Consider the following 21,661-nt stretch of genomic DNA (forward strand, 5'->3'; position numbering starts at 1 on the left):
TTCTGTTGTCTAAACGGCAACCAATCGCCACCAAAATGCAAATGCACATTACTGCTCTTGTCCACTTCAACCTGTGAAAGTATAAAAGTGTTCTGCACAATAGTTTGGGTTTATTGACATAAAACGTGATCTCATCCTGATCACCTCCACAAAATCAAAAATACCGTGGCGATTGCTCCTCCACTTTCACAAGCTGAAGCGGACAAGAGCATGATTGCGCACACGAACCCCGACTGGTTATATTTCTGACATTTAGCGACGCTAAACTTGTGTCAACTCTCGGGAGGAAGACGCCGACTGTCAGTGGGCAAGCAATCAGGCAAGCATGGATGTTTATTTCCCCACCTCTACTTCTCTCCCCGCCTAACAGTAGAATAACGGTACAACTAATAGCAACAACTAGCTTCAGGCCGTTAAAACAAAAGGCGTTAGCACGACAACATTAGCTCCTTACTGTCCGCGCAGCGTGTGGAGGTGATCATGAGCCTGTCTGCGTCTCTCTTCATGTCGAGGGGTTGCTCCCAAGCAGTCGCGTGCGTTGTCCGACACCGCTTGCAGCCGCGTGAGTGAAGCCAACATCGAACACCGGGACTATCTTGAACGTGCGCATCCGACTCCACAGCAGAGTGTGGCCGCATTGGAACGCACCATTTCGGCTGTTACGTTCCATTGGACGGCGTTTTGTCGGTCGAAAAACTGTGGCCATTCCCCATCCAAATAAATGTGCACGTCTCCTCATTCTCACTTCAGTCTTTGTAAATATCTTGACTGGTGTAAATGCCTCGCCCGTCCTAACCGTGATCAGTAAAGAAGCAGTGTTGTTTTTTTTTTGGCAAAGAAGCACTGTGCGCTAGTCCCAGCATGAATCTATGTCGCTCATGCTCACTTCCACATTTCCTCATTCTTATAAATCAGCCACAGAGAGGTTAATCCTTTTGATATGTTGAAGTGGTCATTCTTAGGGATGTCCACATAAATGTTGGTGCCAATTGATCACCGTTTTTGGACATTATAAGCAATGAAAGTGCAATGATTTCCAATGGAGGGTTTGTTATCAGTTCCTCCAGTGACTCCGACTGAACAAGGATAGAACGGTAGGAGGCGCGGCCATTCTCCTCATTAACAAGAGGCGTTGTTCATGGAGTAACTTATTTTTCCTAATTTCTCCCAAAATGTATTGATAAAATAGAAAATGACAACTCTTTTCATTTTCATGATCAAAAAATATATAAAATGAACTTGTTAAGTGAAAACATGGCCACCGTCCCTTTAAGTGTTAGTAATGCCCCTACATACTGTTCTCCCATTGGATGGTCATACGCGTTTAAGGTTGCCTCTGATTGGTCAAAGTTAGATTAAAGAATACACTTCCATATGAATTTCTTGCAAGTCTTTTGCATTCTGCATTTCATGTGCCGTTATCACAATGATAATATTTGATCAATAAATTGTGCAGCCCTAATTTAAATTATGCCTCCTCTGTATGGGTACAAAATAAAATAAGTATCTCTCTATGGAAGTCTTACGTCTTAAGTATGACAATGTTCTACCTCTTCCCATCTTTAACAAAATATAGCTGTCCATAAATTCCATCTTTTAAGTGTAACAATAATAAAACAGTAGTCTCACAAGAATATTCACTTCAGTCTTTAAGTTTCTTCCTCCTAATTTTATTCAGCTCCATCCTGCATTTGGGGGTCTAACAATGAAGGAACTCATGCAGTGGAACAAAAAAAAACCCACTCTGCTTTTTATTTGTTGTGCGAAACGGCAGTCAAATTAAACACATGCTACTTGGTCCTTTGAGAAACACTAAAGCCGGACATTTTCATGAATTGATAAAACTTCCCCGGACAGGGTGCAAAAAAGTGGACATGTGCGGGCAAAAGAGGACGTTTGGTCACCCTAAATAATACATACATCCTGGCGGCCATTTGTCTTTTTTCCAGTGTGTTTTACAAATGTGGTCACAAAATGATAGAACACACTGGCTATTTCTGCAGTAGCTCATATTGTTTGTATGTAGCCTTCCCAGTGGGAAGCATTGGCTTTATTGTCACACCTTATGGTTTTATGCACATGTTCACATTTTCAACTTCACATGTCATCTAGGCACACTATGGTATTAAGTGAATCTTTAATTGTGCTTTAATGTGTATTCCAATGCATGAGAAAATCCAAATGATACATGGTGGTGGTCTATGTACTTGTAGTTGCTCTTCAAGCCAAATGTTCTGTTTACTGATACATATTTTCTCTCCCTCTGTTCTTCTCTCCACAGACATTTATAGTGCTAAATAGGGGGAAGACAATCTTCCGTTTCAGTGCCACACCTGCCTTGTACTTCATAAGTCCTTTTAATCCGGTTAGGCAAATAGCTATTAAAATTTTGATACATTCATATCCTTTTTATATGCTGCCTTAAATGCAAAGGCTATAGGAGATTGCATGCTTATGTGTATTATTCATGATGATTTGCCCTATGTGTCTTTGGATGTTTCACGTGAGGAATAGACAGTAGACACTCGTGCAAAGAGGACTGAATAACAGACAGCTTTGGCAATAACCTCCCACTAGGAACATGCAAGTCATTTTGCTGACTTCACGTTGAGCTGCGTTAGTAGATCTTGTAGTTATAAGGTGGAAGCCTACCATCCATTAATATTTCAAGCATCTGTTGGCATGACATGTTCTTAAATTTTCAAAGATGAGTAAGTTTCTCACACCGATTTTTGACATCTTGACTGATTTTTAAAATATGACACAGTAGGGCTGGGTTTGAAAAATCGATTAGAATCGATTTTCCTTTTCATAGCCCGATATCGATTCTTAAAAAAGAATTTTACGATTCATAAAATAAGATTGGACTATTTGCAGTATTTCTTCTCCTGAGATTGTCTTCTAAATTATAGTAGGATTAGTACTGCGTGGAATCCTTAACTGAGTCGAAATCAAAATGAATCGTGACTCGAAACCAATCGGGCCCTTGGAAATCAAATCAAATTGAATTTGGAAATTGGAATCGATACCCAGTCCTATGACACAGCCCACACACATGACGAGGAAGACATTTGCAAATTTGTGCTTACTGCTCTAGTGTGTGGTGTAGTTCAGGATGGGAAGTGACAAGAATTTAGTGATCCCCATTCCATTATTGATATTATTGATTATCGGTCAGATTTCTTATTGATTCTCCTATTGATTCTCTTTAGGTGAGGGAACGAAATAATACAAATGATAGGATATCATTTATGGCATTATCATTATATATCATCATATGATATTATAATACAAAATATGTTTCTACAATGTGCTGTGAGAAGTGGACCAAAAAATTATATCCCGATATGGGTAATTGTATCCCTAAAACATGCATCCTGATATCGCATAGTTTTCCTTAAAGTTACTTGAAATTAATTGCAGTTTTCTCTAATCTTTTCTGTATTTAGTTGTAAAACACATATTTTATGCAGACCAAACATTAAATTGATAAAAGATAAATAAATATACAGTAAAAAGCAACTACATATTCAGTGGGGAAATACCATTCAAAATATCTGGTAGTACACTCTGTTTTCAAGCAATGTACACTACTGTTTGTGTACATTTTAATGAGATGCCATGCCATGCTCCTATAGCAGTGCCATAAATGGGTTTTTCACCTTCATTCATTGTTCTTGCAATGTTTGTGTGGCTTCAAAAGTGACTCTTGTCGCACAAATACACATGAACTAACAACACCTCCTGGTCTTAACCCCCTTAAAATCGGCTTGATTATTGGTATGTGTGTATCCGGCTTAAGAATGTTGTATTTTTATACATTTACTTTTTTGTATACATACATAATGCTATATTTAATGATCAATATAATATGAGATAATTTGCATATTAGGTGTGTATCTTGAAAGAATTTAACACAAATGAAAGCACGTCTGTTATTCAGTCCAGCTAGTCAACGTATGATTCATTGTATTTTATTTGGTGTCGTGATTGGTTTGCAAATAAGCTTTTGAATGATTCAACAAAACATCTAAACAATAACAGAATGTTAACAACAATAAGCTGCATCATGTTTTGTCACTGCCTCCTTCAATTGCCGTTTTCTCCCCTTGACCTACCGCTCACTCTTTTCAGCATGATCATTATGTGTACTATTTTGACCAACTGTATATTCATGACCTTTAGTGATCCTCCCGAGTGGTCAAAACAAGTAGAGTAAGTACATCTTTCATTATTCTCTCTCAAAATGTTCATGTTTGAACTTTGTGCCTCTAGTCTAGTGCTACTACTGTATGCTTTGCATGTGTTATCTTAGCTAGACTCTTATTATCGGATATGTCGATACTCTTGTCTTTCAGGTACACATTCACAGGAATTTATACGTTTGAGTCTCTTGTAAAAATCACGGCAAGGGGATTCTGTATAGATGGCTTTACATTCCTCCGAGACCCATGGAACTGGCTGGACTTTATGGTCATCTCCATGGCGTAAGTATTTCTCCCCAGAAGGAAATGCACTTGTGGGACATTTCTATTGAAAGAAGCCTACATGATGGAGTCGGTGGTGTTGAAGTGTGTGTGGGTGCAGAGTGTATAGTGGTACTTTGAAGTTTGACCGCAATCCCTTCCGGAATGACAAAATGATGTCCATTTTGTTTATTTTCAAACTAAATTTCCTATTGACAGCAATTAGATGTGTGATGATTAATTCCAGAGTGCCAACTGTCACCATCATAAAGCCTTTATTAATTGTACAGGCAGCGTTTTAAATCAAGTTAATAATTGTCATAAAAACAGAAGCAGAAGAAAACAGTTTTAATATTATCATATTAAAAACTCTAAAGACACATTAGAATGGGTGATAAACATCCATTTAAAAAAAAAAACATTAACCGTCACACAAGCGTCGATTGAAGTCAACCACGCTTGTCGTGTAAACAAAACATGACCTTTTAAAGGCAACTTACTAGCCTATGGCAGCTAACCTCAGCAACTGACTTGTTAGCAGCTACTCGGTGCTACTTCTTGTCAAATATGTATCATCAACGGATTGATTCAAATGCATCACACCAGTCATGGAAGATCCATTTGCTCGATATTAGTTACAATGGAACAACAGGAAGTAGCAACCTAGCAAAATAACTGCAGCTACAGGGCTAAAAAGTCTAGCAGAACATCAATTGGGCTGAAACCTCCTCCTGTGTCCAAATGTGGTTAAGTTAACATTTTTCACAATCTCTACTATTGGTCAGTCATCATGTTGGTCTATTATTTTTCCAAATGTTTGACCAATAATAAGTGTTAAAAATGACTTACTCTTTTCGACGATGCAATGTTAGTAGCTCCACAAGCATGTTGTTTTTTGGGATTCCTGAAAAGTGATGGTTTTGGAGATGCGAGGATTCCGACCGACGCCAATGAGAGCAGCATTGACTGTAAATATCATGACGCTGAAACCCTCAGGACAGGTTTTTGGACTGAACTGGAGTCTTTTCTGCTAAGAATGTGAATGCGATCACATACTTCATGCCAACTCCCCCCTTGATGTTCTTCTCTTACCGCCCTCATCCTTGTATTAAGTGTTACAAAAAATGCAAAACTCACACGGTTACTGCTTTGATGCTGGCTGAAATGAGGTATAGCAAGGCATGCAAATAACTGATGCCATGTGATGATATCATCTACTGTGACTGTTCCAAGGCTTTTTGGGAGTTTCAACTTCAAAGTACCACTGTACGTCCTGGCTGACAACTCATCTTCTGTTTTTCCTCGATTGTTATTGAGAGACATCACTGGCATTTCTCTTTTGGGGCTTCAAGGTTTCCACTCGACTCACCGTGACAACTCAGACCCACGCATTTAGTTTTTGTCACCCTTCTTGTGTCATCTGAACTCTTCTTCCCTGGCCTGTATTTCTACTATATGTCACACTGCAGGGTGTCCCAAACAATGTTGGAATGAATAACATCATCATAACTTAACTTTGAACTAAAATGGAACCCTTCCTAAATGCTGCTTTAAAGGGGGAGTTTGCAATGTTAGAACTGCTTTGAATATGGCCTCACGTCCCTAATCACCACTTCCCAGAATCTCTGAGCAAAGCCACGCCCCTCACTAACATACATAAGCACAATTGTCAAACATGACCATTCATAACCTGCGATTATGAAAGTGCGTAGTCTTAACAAATAGCCACCGAGAAGGCATATTCAGCTTCAACAAAATAGCAGTACTGCTAGAGGGGCGCTAGAGGTAGTTGGTCAAAGTTTGTAGACGGAAACGCTAACGGAAGCCCGTTTAAAATGATGGGCGGACCGGCCTATAGGCGATTACTGTTTGTTACGGCCGGAGAAAAAGGAGGATGGACGGACGGCGGAAGGGTACACCAGCTGTAGGCGGAAGCCGATAAACGCAACGTGAAATTTTAGTAAAATGCCCAGTTTTTCCTCAGGCACAGTGGTTTCTTAAAAATCCAATTAGAGGTACAATGAGGCCAGGGATATCTGTTTTTTTCACAGATGTACCCCATGTACTATTGTCAGCTCATATTGACTGTTTTAACAACTATGACAATGTGATTTTTTGTGTGTGTGTGTGGGGGGGGGGAATTGCAAACTCCCCTCTAAGTTGAAATGAAATACAAAGATTGTTTTGGTCACCCGATGCAACTATATCTGACACCATTGTGAAAACAAGAGCTGATGAAACTGTAAATGTATATTGGTTGTATGTCCGCCATACCCATCATTAGTTTTTTGTGTGCACAAACACAGCTTTACGTAGACAGGCCAATCACAGCGCAGCATAGAACAGAGGTCCAACGTGTTCTGTTTTTGTAGGTATTAAAAGGTAAGTATTGTTTACAGATGTACTTGGGGAACCTGCAGTATAAAACACTTTATTGAGACAGGTTGAAGGGAAATATTTGTTGAGTACCTAAAAGTGTGTAAATGAATGGCATGTTTCTTAAGGCCCTGATAGACCAAACCGACGTCGGAGGTCGTGAAGCGTCGTGGCGTGTGAATGCGCCATCTGTTTGGTGTAGTGACCACCGTCGTAGTGTCGTAACTCGTCTGTAAGTGTCTTGGGGTTGTTCACGCATGTTGAATGGGCGTCGCAAGTCGTGACATTTGGTCACTCTGATTGGCTGTTAGCTAGCAAATCAGTGCTCGGAGCACCAACGGGAAGTGACAAATGCGGAAAAACAGTGAGCACGCCTCCGCTGCCTTAATCTTCTTACAAGAGTAAGGGATGACAATGTAAGTATTTCACAATACCGTGTCAAGAACGTGATGGTTTACTTCGCGTGGGAGTTCATTGTGAGCGAAGAATAGAGCTGAATACATTGTTTACGTTTTTACAATCCGCCCCCGGCCAACAGCTTTCCGGATGGATTTTTCTAACTATGAGAAATGGTGACTACCGCCGCCGATGGTATGGAAGGGTACTACATCTTATGCATGCACAGAAGGTACTTTCATGGTCAGGGTCGCTGTCTGTCGTTGCGGTGTATTCCTCCAGCGTGACGTGCCGACAGCCGGCCGGACGCCAGAGGAGGTAAGCGTCTGTCACTGTTGGCCAGCGTCTTTTTGGTCTATCTAGGCCTTTATATGTTATGCTGCTAACGTCAGGATTAATTACTGCGTTCTTAGCTAAAATGTTCTTGCTAATTGAAGATAGTTAAGTGCTCCTCGTTACAACATTTGTATAGGTCTATTGATTTTTGCTTTTGAATGAGCGTAATGGTCAAAGGAACAGGACCAGTGTTGGAGGCGGTGTTCACTTTTGTTGAGCCATCCGTGTTGTCTGTGTGTGCGTTAGCTTCCATCCTTCAATGGCATGCTGCTAAAATGTTCTCATCCAAGAATTAGGTAATATTTCTCCAGTGTGGAAGTGTCTCATTGAAAACGACCTAGCAACAGTCGCCAGGGGGAGGTGGGTGCTAGCGAAGGTCAATTGGAGGCATGTCCGGTGGGCTACATTGTGGTCGACTGTGCATTTTGTAAATCCTGTATACGAGTATACAGTGGTGCCTTGGCTTACGAGTTTTAACTTTTTCCGCGACCACACTTTTTCCCCATTGAAATGAACGGCAAATGGCATTAATCCGTTCTTGTGCCTTAAAAAAACACTAACACAAATTTGCTGATGAGACACAGAAGAAGAACATGGCTAATAAGGTGCAGTAATTTGACTTGTCTTTCCACAGACGATTAAGAAGTGAGTATTGTCGTAAGCTCGATGTCTTCCGACCGCTCGTTAGCATTAAGCTAATGGACTTCTGTAAGGCAAAGTTAATGTGCTTTGGGTAAATACACAACGTATATTTCTGTTTGTTTTATGTTTACTTTTGAACTAAGTATTTTGAAGACTCGTTCAATGTCTGCCACACTGCTGCTTGTTGTGCGGGTGCTCATTGCCCAATTTTTGGCGAGCAACTCCAGGCAAGATACTTTTGCTCGTATCTGGCAATCTCGAAATACTCGTAAGTGGAAGTACCACTGTATCGCTGTCGATCCTATCACCTGTTCACTTTCCCTGTGCTCTTGTGTGCACATGAAAATAACCCGCTGTTGTAACTGTGGTTTGATCCTGCAGGTATATAACAGAGTTTGTAAACCTAGGCAATGTCTCAGCTCTGCGCACGTTCAGGGTGTTGAGGGCATTGAAAACTATTTCTGTCATTCCAGGTAAGACAGCATTGGGCAGGGTGGTGACTGAGGGGGCGGGCGAATGGGCGGGGTCGGTGTTAGGTGTGTGTGTCCTCCTTTCTTTCTTTACCTTCCACCCTTTTCCTCCGTGGACAGGCTCTGTGAGTGACGTCGTTCTTCCTCCTGGTGCGCTGGTGTTGTGCTCTTGCCGTGTTTGGTTTTGGTCATCGTGTGTGTTCTGTGTGTGATCCTTCCCCTGTTCCAGATATATAACAGAGTTTGTGGACCTGGGCAATGTATCTGCGCTGAGAACGTTCAGAGTTCTCCGAGCATTGAAAACTATCTCTGTCATTCCAGGTGAGACTCCGTTTAAACACTAAGGCTGATCCTCCCACCCTTTCTTTTCTACTCACTATGATTACGGTTATGATTTTCAAGCAGCAGAAAACCAATTGGAGACAGCCATTTTTTTTTGGTTCTTTTATCCTCCAAAATTATCAAAAATGGTACTAATACATTTTTGATAGGCTTTGCAGTCTCCTCTAGGGCCCTCCAATGTCTCTGCACTCTTCTTCTGCCCCAGTAGCAGTCTCATTATGAGCTTGGTTTCCACGGCAGCTGTGGCCTAACTCGCTGAGACCCCAGCCCTACCCCCACCCCACCCAATAATTAGATGCCTTTCCTCCAACTAATAACTATTGTTCAAGTATGCTTATATTTTCCCCAACAATCAGTTCGTTTATCTGATTAATAATATGACAGTGTCTCTCCAATTGACAAAAAATGTACAGGTGCAATAAAACACTCAGTTATGTTGCTGCACATGAAAACTGAAGAGCCTCTTCGTCCCCCCCCCATATTCTCATAAAGTTATTAATGTATGAAGACTGCCAAGCCTAGTTTGTCAACATATCTCTTATGCTGCATGACGCTTCTCAGTCACTTGCTTTTCTAATCTTAATCTACTGAGAGCTTGGCTGACAAATGGCATTGACAGTTTTGATTTTTTTTTTTTTGTTCTCCTTTTTGTTTGGTCTTTAGTTTGATGACTGATTCCCCCCCCTCGTCTTTACGACCCCGAAAGAAAAAGAATCGGTGCGTTTAGTTGTAGTGTTGTGGATGCAGCTGCAATGCGTGAACGACGGATTCATATTCGTGAGTGACACTTACCCAAATCCTCCGTGTCCGTCAGTGGAGGATGCTGAGCAGATGTCATGCTTCCTATGGACAGCCTCACAGGGAAATGAACAACACTTATACAAGAGTGCATTTGTTTTCTTCTTTTCTACAATTTATATACCAGAGACAACAGAGATATTACTTGTGTCTCTAAAGTAATCACAAGCAGGCCAGATTTTAGAACGCAATTCTTTTTTTTTACCATCCCGTGCAGTACATACATTGGGAGAAATGATTATTGGATCCCCTGCTGAATGTGTATGTTTACACTGTGTAATTTTTATGGTTGTTTATTGATTATGCTAAGAGAAAGAATAGGCGCAGAAAACACAATATTAAAGTTATAAAGTGTTGCGTGTGTTTTTTTTGTTGTTTTTTTTTGAGTGAAATACTTATTCGGTCCCCAAGTTCAACACATGTACAGTAAGTTGAGTACTTGGTGGAGAAAGCCATGCTTGAAGGCACAGTCATGAGATTCTTGTAGTTGGCCACCAGGTTTGCATGAGGGATTTTTAACTGTTGCTTTCTGCTTGTAAAGTCCAAGCTTCAGCTCCCTCCACTGCTTTTCTATTGGCTTGGATCACTCCGTGATCTTATGCTTGGTCTTGAGCCACTCCTTTGTTGCCTTGGCGATGACTCGGCTCATCATCTTGCTGGAAGGCCCATCTTAAGTGTTCTCACTGAGCAAAGGAGATTTTGGCAGATCATGGCTCCTTTCACTGGCCACTCAGTGTGGTGAAGTTGTCCTGGACCCCTACACATAATGTTTCAACCTCCATGCTTGACTGTGGAGATGCTGTTCTTTGAAATTCCTGGCTAGTAAATATAATCAATAAACAACCATCAAAATTGGAGACCGTTAATGATTATTTCCCCCCATTGTATATGGATCAATTATAATTGGCGAATCACGTGAGTCAGTTGTGAACTTTAAAATATGAATCATTCAGTCCCCTGCAATCAGCACTATTATTCAAAACAACAATGGGAACATAGTGAAAATGATCTTTTATGATATTCAAACCTCAAAGCAATTAGATCCATGCAGTTATTTTTTTAAATCAATGTTCCAATGCCTCTGCTATTGCAGGGCATTCTGGGACCTGGGTGTATCAGTGGTGAGTGTAGTAGCATTTATCAAGCACTGCTAAAATCACTTAGTCCAACTCCAAAGTTTACTCTCTACCCGTAAGTACACAATCAAATTTTTAGTCACGTTCCGCATCCGTTTCATTTTTAGGTGACTGTTTCAGGTAACAGTTTTGCGTTTTGTTTCGTCTTGCTAAAAGTGGGAACTTAAACAGAGCATTCCCCCCAAAATAAAATAAAATAAAATTTGACATAATTTTAGCGTGAGATGTAAAGATTTTTCTTTAATTACGTGATTATCCAAAATCTAAATCCAGACTATGAGAAGCAAGTAAATAGAATAAGTGGCGAAGCTAGCGCTAACACATGAAAAGGGGGTCCTCCTGCTTCCATATCGGACTTCCTTCCTGCTTGCCCGGTGTGAACGCTGGCCGCAGAGGATGCCAAGGTAATGTGACTTTGTCGTCAGTGTGGATGAGACCGACTGCAGGGTTGCACTTTGATGACATTGTGACACCTCACACCGGGCAGTTAAGCAAAGCGGCCACACGACATGGCGCTGGCATTGAATTGCTACCTGTTCAGCCTTGGAGTTTAAATGACCTGCATGTGGTTACCGCCCCCCCCCCCACCCCTCACCCAACCCTGCCTGTGCCTCCGTCTCATGGCCCCTTGTTGTGCTGCCGTGCTTTCCTCTCACTTTTCTGCAGCCTTCCCCCTCTCTTTCACACCATGCACAATTGGCAATAGGATGCAAACTCCACTCGATTCTTCTGCGTGAATCATTTTGAAAAGAGTGGGAAGGTTCTTGGGTATTTCTTGTTTTGCTTTCTAAAGTTGTGTGTAAACTGTCATTTTGATTAAAGATGTTTAGATACGTAAATAGATTGAATCGGTACATTTTAATCATATTGATAGCCTGTATTGAAACTGTATGTTTGGGATGCTCTCTTACACAGGATGTCATGAAATTCCACATATAGAGTTGGCATCACTATACTGTATATTTTTCATGATAGTGCCCATTCTTAACCCTCACGTTTAAATTCACATGTATAGGTATAATATTGATTATACTGAGGTGTTTTGTTTCTCACAAAAACTTGGTTTAATCTGATGATATTCGATGCCAGCATGCAGCTAACCAGTCTGGAAAGCAAATCGACCAATTAACTGTAATAATTATTACAGCCGATACCTGCTTTTGTGTGCCCTAAATACCTTCAAATTAAAGGTGAAAGTCTGCAAATAAGCACAATTTGTTGGTTTCGCCTTAAATCCAGTGTGGTGGTGTTTAGAGTAAAGAAATACGACAATTGTGCGTTTTCATGTCCTGTGAATGAAGAGTTTCAAACGTCACATTATTACTTCATGCACGAGCTGAGCTTATTCAAACAATTATCATTAGGCGGGGAGTAATAATACACAAATCATTACTCGTTCCATGTTACTGGTAGATATGAATTATGACACATCTTAGTCTATCTGCATCGTTCAAGACGGATTTACTCATTTGAGTTTTTAATAAGGAGAGTCATTATTAGATCAGTGTTTTCCAACCTGCTGAGCCAAGGCCAAAGTATTTTGCATAAGAAAAATCTCATGGCAAACCACCCAACAAAACTAACAAAAAGTATGCATACTAAAATAATGATCTTGTTTCAGTTTAGTTGCAAATGTACTTACTCGGTGTCAAATTTATATACAGGACTGATACTTAATCAATGTCCAAGTATGGAGAGTTTGACTTATGCCTCCATCTTCGTTAATTTAAGTTTGTAAAAGTAGTAATTGTTTTTAACATATTCAATAAAGTTTTGTTTGCTCTATGTGCAACGTCTACATAACTTTGTTCTATAGATATGGTGATGCATCATAGATGGTTTTCCTCCATTAAATTGCAATACTATTGATATTGTTGGCACAGTACTGCGTAATATTTTGTTGTGAGTAATGTGCATTTCCACCCTCAAGTACTCAACAAAAGCGAATCTATAATAATCATGACAATTAAAAAAATGAATCCAAAATGTCAGTTATCAGGCAATCGCTGTATCGTGATAGTATGGTATCTTTGGCCAATATACCAAGGACATTTTGAGCGCATATACCATTCTTCCGGTAGAAATAGAATGTCGAAAGAGTCATACCTGCCGAATGGTTCCCTTGTGCGTCATCACTCTGTGTGCTCTGTTTGCGTGGCTCCTCCCCCTCTCCCGCTCAGGCCTGAAGACCATCGTGGGTGCCCTCATCCAGTCGGTCAAGAAGCTTTCCGATGTGATGATCCTGACCGTCTTCTGCCTCAGTGTCTTTGCACTCATTGGTCTGCAGCTCTTCATGGGCAACCTGCGCCACAAGTGTGTCATCTGGCCCATCAACATAACCGAGAGCTACCCCATCAACGGCAGCTTCGACTGGAATGAATACATCATGAACAACAGTAAGTGGGAGAAGAGGGCAGAGCTTTGTGAGTGATCTGGCAAGGCGGACTCAGTGAATGTGTCAGCCAATATGCTGCCACAAGAAAACAATATGGCATTTTGGCAGACAAAAAGAATTGATGTGAAATGAGCTGAATTGAAATTGCACCGAGAATTGACGGACATTCAGCAAAATATACAAATTTCGTCATATAGAATGTGACAGTAATGCCTTACCACAGCACTTTTTTGATCTTCAGCAAATTTCTACTTCCTGCCCGGCCAGTCCGATGCTCTTCTCTGTGGGAACAGCTCAGACTCAGGGTGAGTATCTGTCCTTAGTCCTCCTCTGTGTGCCAGCAATGAGCTGTCATAGCAGTACCTTCAAGGTCCAAAACAATCCATTACCTTGACCTTGATCAAACCTCTATTTGGTCGACTTTCAAAACAGAATTTACTTGCTTGTGAATGTCACATGACCAAACAGGTGAGCTGAGACGGTCGTCATCTGAGCCCTTTGATGTCATTTTCAGTCGGCCGCAAGTGGCAAAATGGCAGCCCCCTCAGATGGATGGGTGGATTTTTCTGCTTAAATCATAATCCAGAAACTCAATATTAATTACAATGCCGTTTTTAGAATAGTGGGGGCACATGGAACATATTATCGTGAAGGTATTTTTTCACTTGACTTCCGCTTTAAAGGGATGAAAGGAACTGCTTTGACTGGCCTGGACTGAAGCTCACTGTGACCACTCTTAGAGCGGCACAGCCCTCCCACACATCCGCTGGGATGCAATCGCCTGTTAACATTGTTGGGTCTAACCTGCCCGAACAGAAACAAGAGGGAGAAACCGACCAAAATAAAAGCGCTAAACATAGCTTAACCTCCTGTGGCTATTCTTGTTTTCTTTCCCTTGTTGCTCTTTCTGAATAAGTGTTGCAAAAAAAAACAAAAAATGAAAAGTTCATCCTTAGTTAGCTGAGATGTTAATGAGTCTGGTAAGGTGCACTGATGCTCATATATGATGAACTACAAAAATACGTATTCTGCACAACTTTTGGGGCGTTCCGACATCGAGGTACCACTGTAACAGGCTGAGTTATTCTGAAGCCTTGCTCCTTGCCATTCTCAGCCGTTGCCCGGAGGGATACACGTGCATGAAAGCTGGAAGGAATCCAAACTATGGTTACACCAGCTTCGACAGCTTCGGATGGGCCTTCCTGGCTCTCTTCCGACTCATGACACAGGACTTCTGGGAAAACCTCTACATGCTGGTAAAGTTGACATGTTCACCCAACTATGATGATTGCTCTGTCACACTAAGCACACTAATCATTGCAGTGATCAATTGCTCAATTGATTGATTAACCTGAGTGTATTTTTTTTTCAAATGAATCACAAATTATATTGCTGTAAATAAACAAGTGAAATGTTCATAAGTGCAAGAGTCGGTACTCTATAGTAGTGTTGTCATGATACCAACATTTTGACTTCGATACCTAACTATACCTGCATAGTAAGTACCTCCATACCGATACCGAGACGGTACCTCGACAAAAAGCTCAAATCAGCAAAAGCGGCAAAATTATAACGGACAAAAGAAATTCCCATTCACAAAAAAAAATTATTAATTCAAAACATTAGGATATGGTTGATTAGAAAATAACATTTTAAACATCATTAAACACTTATGAACATTTGTGAGGGAGAGTGAGATAAATAAGGATGTAGGACAGACCCGCAAAAAAGGGTCAAGTGCCCAGCTCTGCCGTTTGGATCACAACTAAACTTGTCAATGTGTATTTCAAAAGTAAGTACTACATTCTTGATTTGTGTCCTGAAATGACCACTTAATCTTTATTTGATAAAGAATGGCTGTACTGCCAACATTGGAGAGGGAAAGCATGTGGCATCACGCTGGCTATAGAAGTGCATTCTGGGACTTGTGGTGTCACTGTGCGTTTATTAAACAGTACAGGCACTGGCCACTTGATACAGATGCCGAAAAAAATGTGAAGTGCTTTTGTCATTGTTCGAAGATAATGGTACTACCATCACAAGTGATGTAATGTGGGAGCTTAAAAGGGTCAAAATAGGCCCATGTTTCAGTGTTAAAATGCTGATAGTTGACTTTGCATTGTGAAAAAGCTAATAGGCTAACAGTCTGTCAGTGTGCACATTAGCTCTCTGAAATGGTGGAGACTCTCCTGTCTCCCATTGCAAGTGCAAGGAAGGATGTTTGAAATATTAAGTGTGCAGGATTGGCCAACGAGACGTGAAGGGAGCATCCCAGCTCCCGCTTCTATTCTCACTTCCGACTGCTGCTGACATTTAGCTCCATACTGCAATCTCCAGCCTATATTTTGAACCGATACTGGATTTCAAAGTCATGAGTTTGTATATATTATTAGTATGCAGGCAGGGTCGTACCACATCCCTTGTGTGGGTGCTTTTATACACATTTGCTTGTTGGCATCTGTAAGGAATGTTGTGTTGAATGCAGATGGTACATGGTATGCTATGGTACACAGCCTATCAGACGCATTGAATATTCATTATATTCTCATATTCATCATATTCCCCTCTTTGCGCATAAGGATTTTCCTGTCCAGAATACACCACACCACTGCATGAAAGATGGGAATGAACAGGGAGACGCATAAGAGGCGTGATTCATTGACAGCTGAGGCTGGCTTCAAAACATGGAAATATGTATTTTTCCTGATAGTAGTGAATGTCATTGAAATCCATGAAAAAGATAAAGCACTCTTTAAAATCTAAAAATGCCTTAGACAGAGACAGTCACAATTCACATACAGACAAATATTCACATCAATGGACAAGTTAGAGTCTTCAATTGAACCTAAGAAGCGTGTTTTTGGAATGTAGCACAGAACCGGCCTACCCTGCTCTTTATCAGTGGTCCCCAACTTTTTTGCACCATGGACCGGTTTTACGGGGATACATTTTGACAGACCACAAAAGAAACAAATAAAAAACAATGATTTAATATACAACTCACCATTACACCATCATGCAAGGTTCAGCCCACACGCGACATTTTGAGTTGCTCTGGTGTCTCACGTGTGAGTTTTGTTTACGTGTGAACTACACGGGGTTGCAAGAGAACAGGCTCCTCCTTGTCCTCCGACAGAAAAAAAACAAGTTGACAGGTCAGCGGTTGTAAATAAGTCAATACACTGTATGCCTTTGGGTCCCACAAACCGCAATGATATTGTCCCGCATTGTTTTTATTTCACCACGCTGTTTGTGTCTGTTTGTGCTTCTGCTGCTGATGCTAGTAAGTACATTCTCATCACCGACTTGTTGGTGACGCGATGCCACAAAAAGTTCACATTTGCACACCCCCGCAAAATGGCCGAAGAAGCACAATTTTCGCTTCCAACGCTTCATCCAGGCCACCTGGCACGCTAAGGCACCTGCATTGATTATATATGGAAATGCGCCGTCAGAAACGCTGAGCTCGTGTTTGGTCTGACCGCATCGTAACGATTATTGCACTTTTTGTAATTTGTGGGAGACTGGATCCCCATGCTTGTTTCTCTTGAACAAGCCCGTCCCATCTTATTGTATTTTTTATTTAAAAGCAGAATCGCTCCACACAGTTGTCGGTGTGCATTGTAAACAAATGGCAAAAAAAAAAGTCTGCTAGCGCCGATATACAGTAATCTTCCAGTAAATATCACAGCTAAAATGCTGTATTAACTTCACAGTGCCTCTTTGATCAACCCAATAAAACATGTTTTGTTCAATCCCTCCGTGTGTCCACAGTGGTAGTAGACCCATTGAGGGCCTTGCTTTAGAAGATTGAAATTAATTATCTTGAAGCAGCAGTCAGGTCAGGAAATTGGTCTAGTTGGCAATTTGAGCCTTCATGGCAATGTGTGTCAGTGTATGAGAAGGTTGGCATACTGCAAGAGACTGCAGCGGAAACAGAAAAAATGTTGTGACAATGGCAGTTTATTTCCATCTTTTACGATATTGTTAGTATGTGTGTCGTATATTGTAACTACATCCAAACTTCAAGTACAATATGATGTTTCATCTTCCCAGGGCACTAGACTTACTATAGCCTTTGACTTAAGAGGTGCTTTAATTGATGGGAAAATATGCACATGGCCAAATTTTAAGATTATTCCACCTAGAGTGGCATGAACAGGATCGCCACTCCCTAGACGCAGAGTACGCACAGTGCATAGGGCACCATCGGCCGTGGGGGTCACCGCCCTGTCCGTGGAGGGTCCCCATTTTGCGTGAGGGGACGTATTGTGAAACCAATGAGTGCCGAGCACCTTTTCCGTCTTACGCACATGGTAGCCCATGGCCCCATGTCCACGACAATGAGCCTTAGTCACATCAAAAGGATTGCTTGCCAAAAGAGAGACAGTTTATAAATGCTCTCTTTGGGACTCATTACGCCTTGCTAATACATGAGGAGAAATATTCTTACTCGGCGCATAATTCTTGACGAATACGTACCGGCCCATTTTCCTCGCACCAATGTGCGCGTGTAACTGAATCACAATTCATTCTAAATGACGGCTCGTGCCCGTGGGCTCCAATTTGCATAAACCTCGCCCCCATTTCTTTGTAAAAGGCCATCCGTTTGACAGCATCTCAGGCAATGTGCAAAGGTTTATATTCACAAGAGAAAACCCCAAAACGTTCATAACTTTCTTAATCTTTGCTATTTTCAAAAGGTTCGTCTCATTGGAAAGCTTGCTGAACACAGAAACAAACATAAAATAACGATGTCAATCATATTTCATTAATTCCAAAGTTAAATTAGAGAATGCTGAACACAAAACCTGCATAGAAAAATACATTAGGACCTGAAAACACTGCACAAGTTGTTAATGTAGATAGTACAGAATGAATAGAGCGGCTAAGAGGCATTTGTAGTCCATAAAATTCATGAAATTAGCGGTGGAGGCGAGAGACAGCAGGTCTCAATCTGCTCGATGAGTGACAACAGCCATCACACAGACAGCGGCCTTGGCGGATATTAGCACATACACGCACTTGAACGGCATGAGGGAAAAAGTGATGGCAAGCTCCCTTCCCGGTTATGTAGGACATTGGTCAGATCATTAGCAAATTCCAAATTGAAGCTATTCTTGTTCAAATTATTAATATTGATGTCATAAATGACTGTAGTTTCAATACGTTGTGTATATTAAGGAAAATGTTTTGAGGGTTTTTTTTTAAAGCTGATCTATCATCATTTTTAAGTATGCAGGGTCTGAGGAGATTCTAAATTTGCTTGCAGAGTACGCACAGGTTCGAGTACGAACATATTGATGAATCACAGATTTGTGTGTCAAACGTGCGTATGCACAATTTAAGCACAAATTTGTGCCTACACACTTTTATTGAAAGAGGCCCATTGAAGTTAAGATGACCTCTGCATTGCAGGCCATTCTCACTATATGGACGAAAGTAATGGGACACATTGTGAAAAATAAATCGGGCATGTGACTATTTTCACTATGTGGACAAAATTATTGGGACATGTGGTCAGAATGGGACTTGTGCCCTTTTTCACTGAGTGGAAAAAACAATGGGTAGTGACAACCAGTCATGACATGATACATTGTTTAACGGGTTACACGCATTCTGAGTTGTAAGATATTAACTGATTTTTATGATGTGCGACACCCCACACATGAGGCCACTATTTGTGTCTGGCAACAGCATCAGCTTCAGCGCGCTTTCTGATTGGCTATTGTCATTAACTGTAAGTCTAAATCTGCTGTGTTTTTTTCCCCTTCATCATTTATATGTATCCTCCCAACAGACATTGAGGGCGGCAGGAAAGACATACATGATCTTCTTTGTGTTGGTGATCTTCGTGGGTTCTTTCTACTTGGTCAACCTCATCCTGGCTGTGGTGGCCATGGCCTACGAAGAGCAGAATCAAGCCACCATGGAAGAGGCCCAGCAGAAGGAGGAGGAATTTAAGGCCATGCTGGAGCAGCTCAAGAAACAACAGGAAGAAGCTCAAGTCAGTATTCTGGGGGAGAAAGTCATCCTACTGTTACTGTTACATGCTATTAATGCTTATGTTTATCGTTAGACCGCTGCCATGGCAACCTCAGCCGGAACGGTATCAGAGGATGCGGTCGAAGATGATGGAGGAGGGCGGCTGTCATGCAGCTCCTCTGAGATGTCCAAGCTCAGCTCCAAGAGTGCCAAAGAGCGGCGCAACCGCAAGAAGAAGTGGCGACAGAAAGAGCAAGAGAAGGAGAAAGGCGATAGCGAGAAGTTTGTCAAGTCCGAGTCGGACGACGGCAGCAAGAGGAGCCGCTTTCGCTTTCCCGATAACCGACTGGGGCGAAAATCTTCTATTATGAACCAGGTGAGGAGCAAATCTCTAATGTCTGTCCATAGTGCGATCTCCAAGTTCCAGAACGACCCATTCTGTGACACTAATTCAACTTTCAATTTGTTCGACGGTAAAAACACATTTCTCAATCCATTGCGATAATACCGTCACCACCATAAAGCCTTTAACTTGTCGGGTTATGTTTTAAGTTACATTTCAACATTATTTATTGTCATACAAGTATAACAATGACTTAATAGTCAGTATTCATCTGTTTAAAGCAATACAACACCATTGAACACTTCTTAAGCTTGAATGAAGAAACATTGTCATACAAGTATAAAATGAAATCATCTACAAGTCATGGAAAACATTGGAATGTAACATGAAAAAACAATACAGGGGTAGTGGTACCTCAAGTTACTAACTTATCTCGTACCGTTACCCCGTTTGTCATTCGAAACATTCAGAAATCGTGGTAACTTTTCCCATTGAAATGATTCCAGCCCCCAAATTATATTTACATTTTATGATAAATTGTCTCCTTCCAGAATAAAAGAGCAATCTTGGATAGATGCAGTTGTTTTTCCTAGTTTCTAATTGTTGTTCTGTTTTTTTCACACCTTAAAGCGTAGGTGAACCCAAACATATTTTTTTCAAGAATATGTTCCCAGCAGGCCCACTAGTCGAAACACGGCATTCTGTTTAATTTTGCGTTTGTGGAATATAAGTTAAGCAGCAAAATGCACTCGTTTTTAGCCATCTCTGGGGGCGGCCATTTTGTCTTCTGTCGACTGAAAATGACATCACAACTGCTCACAACGACCAATCACGGTCCAGATTCAGAAAACAGATCAGCCGTGATTGGTCGTTGTGAGCAGTTGTGATGTCATTTTCAGTCGACAGAAGACAAAATGGCCCGGTATTTATTTATCTATCTATCTATCTATCTTGAGTTTCATCGTCCTCTCCTGAATGTTCTTCCTGAATAGCCTAAACCTGTATGAATATTAAACTTGCATTAAATTGAAATTAAATTACAGTACACAATAATCAGAAATCTAGGTGGCCACTGTTAGAATTGCGATTGGAAGAAGCATCTGTGTAAGCAGAACTTCCGACTGCACACACACCAACTTTCTGTCTGCTGCTGCGGGCAGCAGTCATCGAGTTCTATATGCTTTTTGGGCATTTACAGCCAACCGTAACCTATAAGTCATTCTGTGATCTAATTAATAGAGAAAAAAAAACAGCACAACTGACGAATTGAGTTACACACAGAGCCATCGATGGTTAGCGTAAATCGCGCGAGAAGCACAACACAGATCCGCCTGCTCATCCATGCTGCGACGGTTCGCATAATAAAACATGTAGGTCACTAGAGGCAGATTTTCAACAAAAATGCGTGCGTCACTTCAAAAGTTTGTAAAAAGGGGCGTTCTTAACTCGAGGTTCCACTGTACTATGTTTTGATAAGCAAATGGCAGCAAACCAGCCGCAAAGCTAATGTAGCAGTCTACTTCACTTAGTGGTCCTTCTAAATCAAAGTCCTTTTTTCACAAACAGATGCTCGATACTGTCTTATAATTTCAATGAAGCCAACGACAATGCAATGACAACAGTTAGTAGCTGCCTATCAAAATAAAAGTGATAACAGCGCCAAACGTGCAGGAAGCAACACTTGTGCATGACACTGGACAAAAAGCACTTTAGACACAGCCGGAGCATTTCCTGCTTCAAGTACGGAACAAGTGCATTGACTTCACGATAACCTTTGATGGATATTCTTCCTCCATTGTTGTTTCACAATAAGTGTTGAGAAAAGCCAAAGAGAAAAGCAAAACACACTTGCAGAATTAATCTTTTGATGCTGGATGAAATGAGATCCAGTGAGGTTGTGGTGACAGCTCATGTAGTACATTTTTTTTCTGATGGCTTCAGCACGTTTTTGGGTAGCTATCGGCTGTTTTTGCAAA

General features: G+C 41.1%; 1 protein-coding gene across 4 annotated transcripts in view; it reads left to right on the forward strand.

Annotated features, from left to right (window-relative positions):
- The window catches only part of scn8aa (sodium channel, voltage gated, type VIII, alpha subunit a), a 75,378-nt gene that overhangs the window by 17,877 nt on the left and 35,840 nt on the right, over positions 1-21,661 (forward strand). For 3 of the 4 annotated variants that reach the window (XM_086048109.1, XM_086048135.1, XM_086048118.1), the window contains exons 3-11: positions 2,282-2,399; positions 4,125-4,215; positions 4,359-4,487; positions 8,916-9,007; positions 13,143-13,358; positions 13,599-13,662; positions 14,472-14,613; positions 19,158-19,364; positions 19,437-19,718. In XM_086048109.1, coding sequence (XP_085904235.1) covers positions 2,282-2,399; positions 4,125-4,215; positions 4,359-4,487; positions 8,916-9,007; positions 13,143-13,358; positions 13,599-13,662; positions 14,472-14,613; positions 19,158-19,364; positions 19,437-19,718 — 1,341 coding nt within the window. Of the gene's footprint in view, positions 1-2,281; positions 2,400-4,124; positions 4,216-4,358; positions 4,488-8,597; positions 8,690-8,915; positions 9,008-13,142; positions 13,359-13,598; positions 13,663-14,471; positions 14,614-19,157; positions 19,365-19,436; positions 19,719-21,661 lie in introns of all 4 variants that reach the window. The other variant, XM_086048126.1, reaches the window with a different exon arrangement.

Source organism: Filicampus tigris, chromosome 1, assembly GCF_054856515.1.
Source record: "Filicampus tigris isolate MCC_2025a chromosome 1, RoL_Ftig_1.0, whole genome shotgun sequence".
Classification (NCBI taxonomy): Eukaryota; Metazoa; Chordata; class Actinopteri; order Syngnathiformes; family Syngnathidae; genus Filicampus; species Filicampus tigris.